Raw genomic sequence first — 15,762 nt, 5'->3', positions numbered from 1 at the left:
TTGTATGTGTGTGTGTGTGCATGGTCCAGGAATCGAACCCGGGTCTCCCACATGGAAGGCGATAATTCCACCACTGAACCACCTTGTGCACCCTTTTTTAGTGTTTTGATTGGTAAATGTCAGAGTCACCAGAACACAAGTAATGGTGGCCTTGGTGATATACATTGAAATGAGTAAATATGGAGTTATTTACTCCCCTGTGTATTGGTGCTGATGCCATTGACTCTTTTACAGTAGGCTAGAACTATTAACCCAAAGCTAAACAGCACCAAATTCAAATACCTACATACCGAACTGCTTTAAATTTAGCCCAAATTACCATAATTTTAGCTCTTTAGAGACTGCCTACATTGCCTACTCCATGAAATTGCACCCAACTTCTGCTAACCATAGATGAAGCAATCCCTGTAGCTATTACAGACCATAAACTGCTGCTGCCTTTCATATAGCTTTGACCCAGAGATTCCCTCTTACTGTTGAGCAATATCACATAGATAGGTAAGTCCTGTTTCCATGTCCCTTGTTCCCCAGTTGTTCACTTTGCTTTTTCCCCTTCCTTGTAGTTTTCTCACACCTCTGTCTCTGGAAGGTCTCTTGGTGGGAGGAACTTCCCTTCTCATTCAAACATGCCCAAGCAGCACCCAATAAAGCTTGTATCATGTTATTGCCATCTCTTGATTCATGCTCTTCCTTCATGAACCCAAAGATCCTTGAACTCACCATAGCAGGGGCAGTAAAAATGAATCTAATTGAGTTACAGTGTTTGGTGAGAGGGTCCAATGCACTGGAAATCCCCATGTGGTAGAAGAAACCTGAGTATGAGGATACATTATATGAAAAATTTAGAAGGATAGGAAGTTTCAGTCTCAAAGTGATGTATCTGATTATTGATGTGAGAGGCATTTGACATAAAACCTACATGTGTAATGCTCAAGAAATGTGAGCTTGGGAGACAGGCAGAAAAAAATTCAAATTCTAGCTGATAATGAATTCAAATTCATTCAAATGTTAGAATTCATTTTCTAACAATGTAATTTTGTTATATTACTAAAATTTTCTGAATTTCTATTCAGACTATTTGCTAAAGGGGTAAATAAATCATAATCATCAGAGTTATTGTGTCCATAAATTAAGTGAATGTTTGTAAATCTCCTAGCACAGAGCTACATTTAATACAACTTTTATTATTTTTATTCTTTTGCTTTTACTTTTTACTGGACTTCATGTATAGAGTGAGTTAATCCTATTTCTCTTTGACATATTATCATCATTTACTTATGAAATTCATTTAATCATTAACATTTCAGGGGAGAATTTCAGTTTATAAATGCTTTCACATAATGTAAATTATGAAATGTAGGAATATTACATTGATGATAATTAATTAATATTGGGCAGAATTTAAGTGAATAATAAAATATCAGATGAAGCAACAAGATTTCCTTCCAAATCACTTATTCCTTTTGTTATGGGGATTTGAGGACATAAAAGTAATATTACAACCCATATATTCTCGCTACTTCCCATTGCAGGGAATTTTCAGCACTAGATTTGCAGAATGCATGCCATTGTGTCTCCAAATGTTATAAATCCTTAAGTTGGTTACCTACATGCTAAAATAGATTGTTATCCAAGTCCATGGTGAATTGATCTAGAAGTCAGTGTTGAGTGAAAACTCACTAGAAACTGAATATAGAGGAGCCAAGATGACTGAGGGCAAATGTATCCAGAGGGGCAGGGAAGAGTGGAATGGAATGAGACTCAGAAGTGCTGGGATGGATGCTGTAGAACAACTGTTAGTATATAATCAAGAAAAGTTAAGTCTGAGAAACTCTTGAGTGGTTTCCCTAGAAATGGAGACCAAAATCAAGTGACATGAATCAGGGATTCCCCTCTGCTTTGGAATGAGGTAGGTAACTGAAACACTGACCAGAACAGGCTAATTAAAATATAAATAAAAAATGCATTGTTTTTTCTGTTCTTATCTGTAAAATGAAGGTATTCAAATCTTCTGAGTGGACAAAGCCTTACTTTTGACTCTGAAAAAGGAGAGCCCTCTCCCTATAATTCTTGGAGCAAACTGCAAGGTCATATTGGTTGGCCTGTGGGTTACTCCCAGGTAAAGGTTTGGGGCTTCATGATAGCCAGAGCTGGAAAATTTAGACACGATTGAAGTCTCATGGTTTCTTTCTCTATCCTCAGCTTTGCCTGCTTAGTGATTTACCCATACCTGAGTGAAATCCCAGGGAAACACAGATGGTGGCTGAATTGTTGAAAATGCAAACACAGGTGAGTAGGGAATTGCCCTTTCTGGTGAAATGACAGCTTTTTTTTCAGCATATGGTTCCTTCTCTTGGCATGGATATGGTAAATGCAGTCTGGAGAAATTCAAAGATCTAAACTCCAATTAAGTTTCCCTGGGACTTTGGGGAAACTAAGTAAGTCTGAAGTGAAACTAAGAGATTGATAAGAGACTACTTTCTTTCCCAAGATTTACAGTAATGTGCTCTAGCCTCCTTAAAGGCTGTTCCTTTTCAGAAGAGATGTGAGCTTTTTCCTCATTTCTCATTGGGGAAATAATTCACTCATTAACCTTGTTGTTGGCTGCAATAGGCTTAGGATTTGGTGAATATAGGTGTTAGAGATGAGTCAGAGCAGTGGTTTACAGTTCAGTAGAAAGGCTGAAGTTTCATCAGGTAAGTTCAATCAATCCAGGGTTGCAAAGTATGGGGTAAGGGCTGAGTAGTTTGAGGGGAACACCAGAAAATGTTAGAGCAGAGGTTGTAATGAGGGACCATGGATTTATTTTCCTCAGCTTTAAACTTCTTAAAGTTCTGATAGAATATATTTGAACATTTTGAACTTCAAAAAAAGTTAACTAAATTTCTTATTCATCATGTTCAAATTTAATAACAGGAAGCAATGGATAAGGAGATATTGTTTTCTAATTGTCATTATGCATTTAAGAGAGGGAGTATGATAGAATAAGTAAAATTATGGTTCCATGGAGATTTTTTAAGAACTGTAGAAACCAGAACCAATCACAGGGCTTCTTTTACCCTGAGCAGAGAAACCAGATGAAAACGTGAGAGATATTAATGACTGGTGTTTGAAGATCCCAGATAAAATTGATTATTGGAGGCCTCATAACATAGGAAGTGTCATGAAAGAATCTTTTTTAAATCTAGCAGTCTCACAGGCCCCTAGCTTGTGCTCCTGAATCATCTGTCCTTATGCCATTTAATGAACACCTACAGAGTTGAGAGAGGTTGCACCTGTTGATCCTAAGGTCTGTATATAGTCTGTTTAATTTTGCAGAATGTTGGACCTTGCTTCAAGGTCTTCTGTCATTTTAATAAATAAAACACCTATGACTTGTATTTAACATGTGTTTATTAGTTCTTCATGTTACCTCACTGGGTGTTTTAACATTTAGCAGGTAGTTAAACTATTTCATAAATGAAGAATGTAATGTTCACCTACAAATAATATAACCATAGTCATGGCTAAAATCAAGCATATCATGGCTAATGGCTACCTTGTGATGAGTGTGTAGAGTTACTTGAAATTGGTGGGGAACAGGTTTCAATTATGAGTTTTCGTGTGCAATTTTTCTTTTTCTTTTTTTCTTTGGCATGGGCAGACACTAGGAGTCAAACCCAGGTCCCTGGCATGGCAGGTGAGAACCATGTGCAAATTTTATAATCACCAGTGTGGAAGTTATACTTACTAGTTAATTGGAAATTCCCAGGTTATATCATACTACCTGCCATATGATATTCCTCTGTAAAAGAGTTTTATGTATTCAGAATGTGAATGTCTCTATGAGTTTACGTGAAAAGGCAGAAGCCAGTCAGTATGGAGAATGATCTTATTGGAACCACAAACCAGTTGGGACTGTCTATACATACAACCATTTCTTCCTTGGTACTGTCATCTAGACCATCCTACTCTGGACATTGGTAAGGGTCGCTGTCTCTGAAACTGAATGTCCGTGATGTTTTAGGAATCAGTGACCTTCAAAGATGTAGCTGTTGACTTCACCCAAGAGGAGTGGGACCTGCTGGACACGTCCCAGAGAAATCTGTTTCGAGATATTATGCTTGAAAATATCAGTCATCTAGTCTCTGTGGGTGAGTCAATATTTACCTATTTGTTCACTCATTCTTTCATTCACTGAATAAGTATGTAGGACAAATTACCCATATCTGACTCTAATCTCTTTCCTGAGTCTTTGGTAGCTCCTAAAATTACATCAAAGAAGTTTTTTTTTTTACCATTTACTTATATATCATCTGCCACCCCATTAGAATGCAGTATTCTTGGCCACAATTACATGTCTTTTTTTCTACTCAGTATCTAACACTGAGAACAGTGCTGGAAACTCAATGAACATTTTTCTGACTACATAAATAGATTAAATATTTTCTAAATGATTCTTTGCTCTAGTTGCTATCCTGCACCTGGAGACCACCAGAATAAAAATAACAGGAACATTCTTTTTCCATACAGAATCTGGATTGTTCTTTGGAAATTATACTTATTGGATTGTTGTTGAAAATAAAATTCAATCCAACATGGAGAAATTTAAAGGCCAAGGAATTAGCAGTCTGTCTTTGAACTTGGGCATAGACATCAAAAACACCAATAAGAGGCCATCACTGTATTTGGGCTTAGTGTCTGGAGTTTTTCCTGGTCTGAAGGATGTTGAATGGTTTCTCTCTTCAGAATTACATTTCCCTGTGATGACATTTAATGTTCTTCTTTTTCCTCATAAGCTGACTCTGAACTTGATAATGTAGCTACTGAAAAATTCACATACATTTTTTTCCACAAACAGGGTATCATCTCTGCAAATCAGATATGATTTCCCAGTTGGAACAAGGAGAGGAGCTATGGAGCGATGGAAGGGTATTTCTCCAAGGACAGAATCCAGGTGAGCTCTAGGAACCTGTGCTCTAAGATGAGGAAAGGCTTGGTCAGTAAGTGATAGTTTCATGGAAATATCAATTGCTGATTTTCTTAATTGAGTAATCAATTTCTGAAATGTAAGTGAAGCAATCGGGCAAAATTCCTTAGATGTATAATTATTGTTTACAAATATCAGTATTTCTTCATATGTCCTCCTGTCACTTCCTTTGGCTTTAGGAAAAGGAATATTGCATCTTACTGGCATTAAACTTTCACATAGTACCCAACATCCTGGTCCTCCCTTTTGAGTATTTATACCTTCTTTACCTTACATCTTAATTTTATTTTTCCCATGTTGCAATCCTGAAAATATTTTCTAATTGTCATTGTCCTGAAATGTGTCTCTGCTACCTAGAATATTCCTTCATACAATGCTCTTTCTCCATTAGAGTGTCACTGTTTGTAACAGACTCACATGGGCCTGGATGCATTTCAGCATTTTCATTTCTTTAATGTCATCCTAACAATTTTTTTCCAATTATTTAGGCAAGGAAATTGGACTTAAAAAGCAGGAAATTCTATCCATGCAACATATCTTCACAAAGGACATATCTACCATTATGTCAATGGTAAGCTTTAAATATGTGAACCCAAATTATCCAAATCAATGGGTATGGGATGTTATGAATTGAACAAAGTCAAATGAATGTAATGAATTTGGGAATAACCACTGCCATTGCAAATAGTTTTAGATAGTTTGAATTTAGGGCAAAAAAAATTAACCTGAGCTTAAAACCATAACCTGAGGTCTTAAAAAGGACAAAGATTTTATTTGCAAGTTTGGTTTAGGGAGAGAGACCACATTTGAGCAGAAAATAGATTCTCTGGGATAACTGTTAGGCTTAATTATAAGTAGGCTTAGCTTTGCAATTGCAGAAATAAGTTTCATTAGAGAAACCTCATGATCAAGGACTTGGCTTATTAATTGACATTAATTTCCTAATGCTTGAGGAAATATCAGGAATTCCCGGTGGGCAAGTTTAATAGCTGTGCATTTTTATCCAGTCCCTCATGGGAAATTTGCAAATACTTTATTTTATGCCCCAAATATTCTAGAAACTATCAGGGTGTTACATTAACCTGTAGAGAATAACAAGATCTCATTCTGTGTTCTAGGTTCCATATAATTACATTGTTTAAATAAATTGACACCTCAAATCAGAAGAGGTATAACTGAGAAATTAGGATTTAACAAATGATTATGACTACTGCCTTATTATATAGATATTTCTTTTTAGTTTCTAGTGTACTGGAATAGCCAGAAGGATGATATAACTGAAATTGTTGAACTGTAGTCCAGTAGCCCTCATCTTTGATAATGATTGTATAACTATAGCTTTTATCATGTGGCCATGTGATTGTAAAAACCTTGTGAATGACACTCCCTTTAGCCAGTGTATGAGTAGAGAAATAATTAGAGAAGTGTAAAAAAGTAGATAATAATAGGTCGGGACATATGGGGAAAAGTACCCCTACATAAACTATGGACAATATTTAATAGTACTACTTAAATAATCTTTCACCTACTGTAACATGTAGTTAGTGTTAAAAAAAAAAGAATTACAAAAAAAGTGTTATCAATTTTAACAGATTATCTAGACTAATGCAAGTGTTGGTGGATGGGTGATGGATGGGAATCCTGTATTTTATGCATGATTGTTCTGTAAACCCACAATTTTTTAACAAGTTTTATTAATTAAAAAAGGCAAAAATTGCTAATATGCATAATCTTTGAAAAACATTGAAGTCTTCAAACTGAATCTAATACTTCTGCATTTAGAATGCCGTCAAGTTTTTTATAATGGAAATAAACATATACATGTGGATGAAAGGCACATTTTAAGATGACACATTGTGCTGGTTTGAAGCTATTATGTACCTCAGAAAAGCCATATTTTAATCCTGATCCAATCTTGTGAGGCCAGACTTGTTGTCTAACATGGTAAACTTTGATTGGATTGTTTAAATGAAGATGTGACATACCCAGTTGTGGGTGAGACCTTTTGGTTAGATTACTTTCATTGAGATGTAACACATATTAGTTGGGGGTGTGGCCTTTTTATTAGAAGGAGATAGGACTCCACCCATTCAAAGTGGGTATAGATTAGTTTACTAGAGTACTATAAAAGGGAAGACATTTTGGAGAAGTCTCAGATGCAGTTGCTTGGAGAACAGTTGCTTCAGACCTGACAGAGACACAGGCTTGGAGTGCTGACAGAGAGAACAGATGCCTAGACATCGGCAGAGCCTAGCAGATGTTGCTGTGTACCTTCCCACGAGCTGCTATGCAAGCCAGAACCCAGGTGAAGGCCCACAGATGCTTAGAGAAAACCAGTGGCATGAGAAGTTGGAAGCAGCGGAACCAAGAACAAGAACCAGCAGATGCCAGCTACATGCCTTCCCATGTGACAGACATTGACTTTTCTTGAGTCAAGTTAACTTGTCCTGGATGCTGTAGTTTTGACATTTTCTGGCCTTAGAACTGTAAATTTGTAGTAAATTCCCTTTATAAAATCTGTTCCACTTCTAGTATATTGCATTCCAGCAGCTTTAGCAAACTAATACAGACATAATTCTCATAGTAAAATACCAGTATGCATGTTCATGTGTAGCATATGTTGCTAAACAGAGAAGGCTTTTAGAAGTAACTGCATGAAGCAGAGGTTTGGTAGTTGTGCTGGGTTGAATCTATTATGTCCCCCAGAACAGCCATTTTAATCCTGATCCAATTTGATAGGGGCAGCCATTTCTTTTAATCTTGATTCAATACTGTGTGTTGGAATCTTTTAATTAGATTTTCTCCAGGGAGATGTGACATATCCAATTATGGGTATTAACTTTAATTAGATGGAGATGTGACTCCACCCATTCCAGGTAGGTCTTGATTAGCTTACTGGAATCCTTTAAAAGAGGAAACATTTTGGAGAGAGAACCAGAAATTACACAGAATCCTCAGAGCTGAGAGAAACTTCACAGCAGAGCTGACACAGATGCAGACATGTGGAGAACAGAGACATGGATATTTGGAGATGCTTGGAGCCCAGCAGACATCACCATGAGATAGATGTTAAGGAAGCCAGAACCTGGAGAGAGCCAAGGGCAGCCAAGAGATGAAAGCCAGCCCTGGAGAAGCAAAGTAGGAACCTCCACATGGAGAGAAACTGAAAGCAATGGAGCCTAGGATAAAGGGACCAGCAGATACCAGCCACATGACTTACCAGCTGACAGAAGTGTTCCAGACCAATTAGCCTTCTTTGAGTGAAGGTAACATCTTGTTGGTGCCTTAATTTGGACACTTTCACTTCCGTGGAACTGTAAACTTGTAACTTATTACATTCCCCTTCTAAAAGCTGTTCCAGTTCTGGGGTATATCACATTCTGGCAGCTTGCAAACTAACACAGTAGTTTATTATAACAAATAAGTAGTTACAAACTTTTATGTTTATAAATAAGAGGAAAAATCCAGACATTGTATTTTTTATAATTGTGAATTGTTTGTATTAACATGTTTTATTGTAGACATGAAGACATGATATTTCATTTCAGATGTTTCCTTTATGAGGTGAAATCATTGTACTTGGTTGCATTTTTGTATAAACCTACCTCAATTCCAAATAGTCTTGACTCTCTCCTTCTACCATTTTTTTATTTGTATTTTAAGAGAAAGAAAAATTTGATTTTTCATGTCTGTTGTTCTAATTTTTTGTTGGATTACATTTTTCCCCTTTTTAAGAGAAGATATTCTTCTTCCAGATTTTTCTTGGATAGCTCTTTTTTCCTTTAAATGATTGTCAGTATCAATTTCTGTTTTTTTTTTAACTTAAGAGTAGCTTGCAACTTTATCCTCACAAGAGATTGAATCCATGTCACCATTTCAGCATTTCATTATATAAACAGTGATTGCATGCATATTGGCATTACACTTTTAGAAAAAAACTTAGGTTTCTTCAAGATTTGTTTGAACACATAACCTTTCATCTATATATACCAATTTCATCTACATATACTAGTTTCTTAAAGAGCACAAAATGCTTGGGATTCCCCTCCTTTGAAAATATTTAAGTGCCAATAGTACTATGAAAGAGCTAGAAAGTAATTTATTTTTAATGTAGTTTGTTCTTGAGGACATTTAAACTCTGTAATTGTGTATATTTAATGCAAGTTTAAAGAGGAAGCTTGTTTGAAAAACATAAATAAAAAGTTCTAGTAGAATAATAATCTCATTTATTTTCCTTCCTGTTAGCTGTGATTTTTGGCCATTTGAGTCTCTTTGTTTATGTTGGCAGAAATTTGATAATGTTATTTGTGAATTTAAGGTTGCAGATTGCTTTAGGCCCCTGAAATGGTAAATTGTATCATCATTCAATTTAGCTCCAGATTTTCTGGAAAGGAGGAGCATTATATGACAAGTAATTTTAAAGATGAGAACAACTCACTATACATTAGTTTTCCCTATTCTACATAAATGAATTAGAATAAAGTACATAGTAAAATGTGTAAAAATCATTGTGCTACAGGGAAACATGGATAAATTCAGGTGGTTATTTTACTTTATGATGAATGTGTTTGTGGCAAACTTCTGTGTCATTTTTCATTTTCATAAAATATTGAGAAAATGAAATTTAATGTCATTAATAAAGTATTTGAATAAAAGATGCCTCAATTATCAGTGCTTTTATGAAGCAAAGTTAAATAAACATACAAACTTACAAAAACAAATTTGTATTTAGTTTGTCCACATCAGTATATGAAAGTTCTTGGATATTTTATTGTTTTATTTCATGTTTTTAAATAGCTATTTCTTTTAAAAATCTGAGAGTAAGTTGTTTAGAGATTAGGTCACGGAATTTTCAAAAGTTCTGTATGAAGTTTGGTATTTTAACAAATTGCGGTAGTACCAAATGTTTCTAGGCATTGAAGTAAATCTTGACTAAGTGGAAAAAATCTTTCTGTATGCAGAAAAGTAACACCCAATGTGCATATAACTAACATTGAAAATATTAAATGTAAAATATCCCTCAATTATTAGTTGATAATGCGTATGTAGGGAAAAGAATATATGCATGTTTTTGTGCAAACCTTTAACAGCCTCTTATCTTTCCCCAAAACAGAGATCTCACACTCAAGAAAACCTCATTGGATGCCATGATTTGGAAGATTTCATTCAGAATACCACATTGACTCAACATTTGTTAACTCCCACAGGAAAGTTAACAAATGCCAACAACCAATATAGAAAATCCCTCAGTTACCAGTTATCCACTAGTAAATATAAGGAAATTCACACTAGTAATATGCCACATGAATGTTATCTATGTGGGAAAGCCTTCAGTCGTCATTTTTCCCTTAGACGACATGAAAGAACTCACACTGGAGAGAAACCATATGAATGTCAGGTATGTGGGAAATCCTTCAGTCGTTGCTCTGTCCTTAGAGAACATGAGAGAGTTCACACTGGAGAGAAGCCATATGAATGTCATCTATGTGGGAAATCCTTCACTCATTGTTCTGGCCTTAGAAAACACGAGAGAGTTCACACTGGAGAGAAACCATATGAATGTCATTTATGTGGGAGAGCGTTTAGTTCAAGCTCTGGCCGTAGCCAGCACAAGAAGTCTCACACTGGAGAGAAACCATATGAATGTCACCTATGTGGGAAAGCCTTCTGTCTTCGTTCTGGCCTTAGACAACATGAGAGAATTCACACTGGAGCAAAACCATATAAATGCCATGTATGTGGGAAAGCCTTTGGTCAACGTTCTGTGCTTAGACAGCACAAGATGTCTCACACTGGAGAGAAACCATATGAATGTCATCTTTGTACGAGAGCCTTCAGTCATCGTTCTGGCCTTAGACAACATGAGAGAATTCACACTGGAGAGAAACCATATGAATGTCATTTATGTGGGAAAACCTTTAGTCAAAGCTCTAGTCTTAGCCAACACAAGAAGTCTCACACTGGAGAGAAACCATACCAGTGTCATCTATGTGGAAAAGCCTTCAGTCATCGTTCTCTCCTTAGACAACATGAGAGAGTTCACACTGGAGAGAAACCATATAAATGTCATCTGTGTGGGAAAACCTATAATCAAATGGCTGGCCTTGGACAGCACAAGAAGTCTCACACTGGAGAGAAACCATATGAATGTCATCTATGTGGGAAAGCCTTTAGACAAAGCTCTGGGCTTAAACAACATATGAAGTCTCACACTGGAGAGAAACCATATGGATGTCATCTATGTGGGAAAGCCTTTTCTCAACGTTCTGAACTCAGAAAACATGAGAGAGTTCACACTGGGGAGAAACCATATGAATGTCTCTTATGTGGAAAAGCCTTTAGTCAAAGCTCTGGCCTTAGACAGCATAAGAAGTCTCATGCTAGAGAGAAACCATATGAATGTTGTTTATGTGAGAAAGCCTTCAGTCAAAAGTTTCACCTTAAACAACATGAGAAAACACACCCTGTAGAAATGCCACATTAATGTCATCTCTGTGGGGAAGGCTTTAGTCAAATCTCCAGCCTTCAATAGCACAAGACATCTCACACTGGAGAGAAATCATATAAATGTTTTCTCAGTGGGAAAACCATTATTCAAATGACTGGCCTTAGACAATGCAAGAGAATACACATAGGTGGGAAGTCATATGACTGATATCTGTGGAAAGCCTTTTGTCAGTATTCTGACCTTGATTACGTGACAGAAGAGAACACTATAAATGTAATGAATGTGGAAGAGACTTCAACTGTGGCATCATTTTTTTATTTTTTAAGCTTTAATTTGCAAAATTTCAGAGACATGAAAATAAAGAGAATAATATAGTGAATCCCCATATACCCATCACCCAGGTTGAGCAGTTACCAATACAAGGCAACTATTATTTCAGCACCCCCCACACATATTTTTTTAATGTATGAGAACATTGTATCAACATTCAAACCCCTTTCAAGATCACTTAATGAAATAGAATGCATTTGTTTAAAAATATTTTCATTGTAAATATCTACACACATACAGTCCAACTGTATTATACTATCAGTGGCCCACAATATCATCACATAGTTGTGTATTCTTCACCATTATCATTTTTGGAACATTTGCATCACTCCAGAAAAAGAAATCAAAAGAAAAAAGAACTCATACATCCCTTACCCAGAACCCCTCCGTCTCATTGACCACTAGTATTTCAATCTACCCAATTTTTACCCTTTATCTCCCCCTATTATTTGTTTGTTTTTATCCTTTTTTTTTTTTTTTAACTCATCCATCCATGCCCTGGATAAAAGGAGCATCAGACATAAGGTTTTCACAATCACACAGATAAATTGTAAAGCTATGTATCTATATAGTCTTCTTCAAGAATCAAGACTACTGGGACACAGTTCAACAGTTTCAGGTACTTCCCTTTAGCCATTGCAATATACCATAAACTAAAAAGAAATAGCTATATAATGTGTAAGAATAAGCTCCAGGTTAACCTCTCGACTCTTTTTGAAATCTCGCAGCCAAGACTTTATTTTGTCTCATTTCTCTCTTCCCCATTTTGGTCAACAAGACTTTCTTATTCCTATGATGCCAGGTCCCAACTCATCCCTGGGAGTGATGTCTTACATGGTTGGGGGTGGGAGTCAGTGAGTTCACCTGCCAAGTTGACTCAGAGAAAGAGGCCACATCTGAGAAACAAAAGAGGCTCTCTGAGGGTAACTCTTAGACACAGTTATAAGTAGGCTTAACTTCTCCTTTGCAAGAATTTGCTTCATGGGGCAAGCCTCAGGATTGAGGGCTCAGCCTATTAAGTTGTTCACACTGCTTGTGAGAAAATCAGATAGGGAAGTTGAATATTTTCTCCTTTCTCTCCAGTCCTTGAAGGGGACTTTCAAAATATATATTTTTTTATTCTCTGCCCAAATTACTCTGTGCTATATTGGGGAACCATATTAACCTGGTCAAACGAACAAGATCTCACAACCTATTCAAGATTCCATGAAATTATGGCATTGAGTAAACTGACCATACGAGTTAAATTAGATAATGTGCTACCAAAAATATGTTTTCCCCCAAATAAACATCTCTCCCTTTGGTCTTACACAGAGGTTGAAGTTTGAAAATATGGGCCATATCATCTTTTTCCCAGTATTTTGATTTATCTTAGTCATATCCAGATCAGTTCTATTCACATCTCTAGAAGGAAATCTGATCACTTTTTCAGCTTTTTGAACAGTTACTGGATGGAGTAATGCCGACTTTCATAGCTTCAGTGCTGTAACCCTGAGTCTCAGGTGTTAACTGTCCATTTGTGTACCCACTCTCAGTTCCTCCAGGTATATACCTAGCAACAAGTATTGCAAGATCATATGGCAACTCCACCCATAGCCTTCTGTGGAACCACCACACTGCCCTTCAAGGAGCTGCACCTCTGTTTCCCTACTAATAATGAATTGGTACATTTCTTTCTCCACATTTTCTTTAGCACTTATTTCTCTCTGTTCATTTTTAACCAGTTTTATTTAAACATACAATCCAACCTAGATATATAGACATGCATTTGCTACCATAATCTATATGAAGACGTTTCCTTTTCCACAAAGAATCCATACACCTACCCCATGCCTCCCGCCTGTTGACCTTTAGTTTTGGCATAATGCCTTTGTTAACCTTCAGTGGAAGCATATTACAGTGTTAAACTGTTGACTATAGACCCTAGCTTGCATTGATTGTACCTTTTCCTTTATACCATCTATTTCAACCCCTTGTGATGTGGTCATTCCTTTGTTCTCCCTCAGGCAAAAATGTTTTTATATTTTTACATTTAATTACAATCATTGTCCACTCTAGGCATTCCTAAGTTATACTGTCCCACCCAGTCTATATACTCTATCTTTCCTTCTGGTTTCATACATGCCCCTGGTCTGTTTCCCTCTATGATACTCACATTCAGCTTTACTCAGCATACTTACATTATTGTGCTACCATCGGGTAGTATTGTGCTATCCATTTCTGAATTCTTACAGTCCTGTTGCACAATCTATTCCTTCAGCACCAAATACCCAATCTCTATCCTATTTCTATCTCCGATAAAGTGTTTTTAACTTTAACTCTCAAAGTTCACTCATTAATAATTAGTTCCTATTGGTGAGACCATAAAGTATCTGTCTTTTTGTTTCTGGCTAATTTCATTCAGCATAATGTCCTCAAGTTTCATCCACATTGTTACATGCTCCATGACATTATTCTGTCTTACAACTGTATAGTTTTCCATTGTATGTATATATCACAGCTTGATTAGCCACTTAACCATTGATAGACGTTTGGACTGTTTCCTTCTCTTGGCAATCTTAAATAATGTTGCTGTAATCATCTGTATGCAGATATCCATGTCCTTACCTTCAATTCCTCTGAATGTATACCTATTGGTGGGATTGTTGGATCATGTGGCAATTCTATATTTAGCCTCCTGAAGAACCACAAAGCTGCCTTCCAGAGCAGTTGTACCATTTTACGTTCCCACCAACAGTGGCTAAGTGTGCCTCTTTCTACATATCCTCTCCAGCACTTGTTGTTCTGTGTGTGTGTTTTTTTTTTAATATAATGGCCATTCTTGTGGGTCTTGGATGATATCTCATTGTGGTTTTGATTTGGATTTCCCTAATAGTCAGTGAAATTGAGTATCTTTTCATGTGCTTTGTAACCACTTGTATTTCCTCTTCTGAAACAAGCCTGTTCATGTCTTTTGCCCATTTTTAAGTTGAGGTGTTTGTCTTTTTGTTGTTTAGTTGTAAGATCTCTTTATATATTCTGGATTATTAAACAGTTATATGTGGTTTCCAAATATTGTCTCCCATTATGTAGGCTGCCTTTTTGTTTTCCTGGCAAAGTTCTTTAAAGCACAAAAGTGTTTAATTTTGAGGAGACCCCATTTATCTATTTTTTCATTGCCCATGCTTCGGATGTAAGGTCTAGGAAACCACCCAATATTACAAGATTTATAAGATATTTCCTCACATTTTCTTATAACAGCTGTGCTCTTTAAACTCAATCATTGACTTACAAACTGAAGAAACACTATGTCTGTCATTAGTGTGAAAATGCTGTCAGTCATCCTTATTTATGTCAACAAAAATGAATTCACAATGGAGAGAACCCATATGATTATCACCTATGTGGTAAAGCCTTTAGTCAATTTATAACCATAAATACCTTGAGAGAATTCACGTTGTGAAAGCAATGAATGTAGAATAGAGACCTTACACATATGTGAAACCCTATGTCTGTATTCAATGTGGCAATATCTTCATTTGTAATTTATTGCTAGACTACCTGTGCAAAATGCACTGGATAAAAACCCTAAATCTGTATTCATGGGAACAAATTCAGACAAGCTCCAGTCTTGGTATATGTACACACACACACACACACAATGTAGAAGTAATCACTAGAATATGAAATGAGTGGAAATTCTTTAGTAGGAAGATAAAGCCTCTTGAGGAATACAGCAATTTTAGAAAGTCAATAAAAAATGAGAAATGCTTTATTCATAGAGCAGTAGAGTAGAAAATGTGAGGATTCACACAGTATAAAATTCTCCCAATATCATGAATGAAGGAAAAACTTTTAGTGATTGCTCACTCGTTCTTTAGTCAACATTACAAAGTTCTCATACTGAAGGAAAACCAATCCTAAATTTAAATTGGCAAAACCTTCAGTTGAATTTCACATTACAAAATGATCTAGGTCAGGGTGGGGGGGACTCTAAAGGAGCCCTTTAGCACAAAATTCTGCAAATCAGAATTTT

The 15,762-nt window shown here is 36.2% G+C and overlaps 1 protein-coding gene across 1 annotated transcript in view; it reads left to right on the top strand.

Annotated features, from left to right (window-relative positions):
• The window catches only part of LOC143652370 (uncharacterized), a 47,864-nt gene extending 32,285 nt beyond the window's left edge, over nt 1-15,579 (top strand). The window contains exons 2-6 of the mRNA XM_077123954.1: nt 2,203-2,289; nt 4,007-4,133; nt 4,841-4,936; nt 5,458-5,540; nt 10,083-15,579. Coding sequence (XP_076980069.1) covers nt 2,257-2,289; nt 4,007-4,133; nt 4,841-4,936; nt 5,458-5,540; nt 10,083-11,453 — 1,710 coding nt within the window. The 5' untranslated portion in view covers nt 2,203-2,256 and the 3' untranslated portion in view covers nt 11,454-15,579. The remainder of the gene's footprint in view (nt 1-2,202; nt 2,290-4,006; nt 4,134-4,840; nt 4,937-5,457; nt 5,541-10,082) is intronic.
• Nucleotides 15,580-15,762: the final 183 nt, after the last annotated feature.

This window comes from Tamandua tetradactyla, chromosome 12, assembly GCF_023851605.1.
Source record: "Tamandua tetradactyla isolate mTamTet1 chromosome 12, mTamTet1.pri, whole genome shotgun sequence".
Classification (NCBI taxonomy): Eukaryota; Metazoa; Chordata; class Mammalia; order Pilosa; family Myrmecophagidae; genus Tamandua; species Tamandua tetradactyla.
Note: the sequence above shows the minus strand (reverse complement) of the source record. Positions and strands in the feature narration are given on the sequence as shown.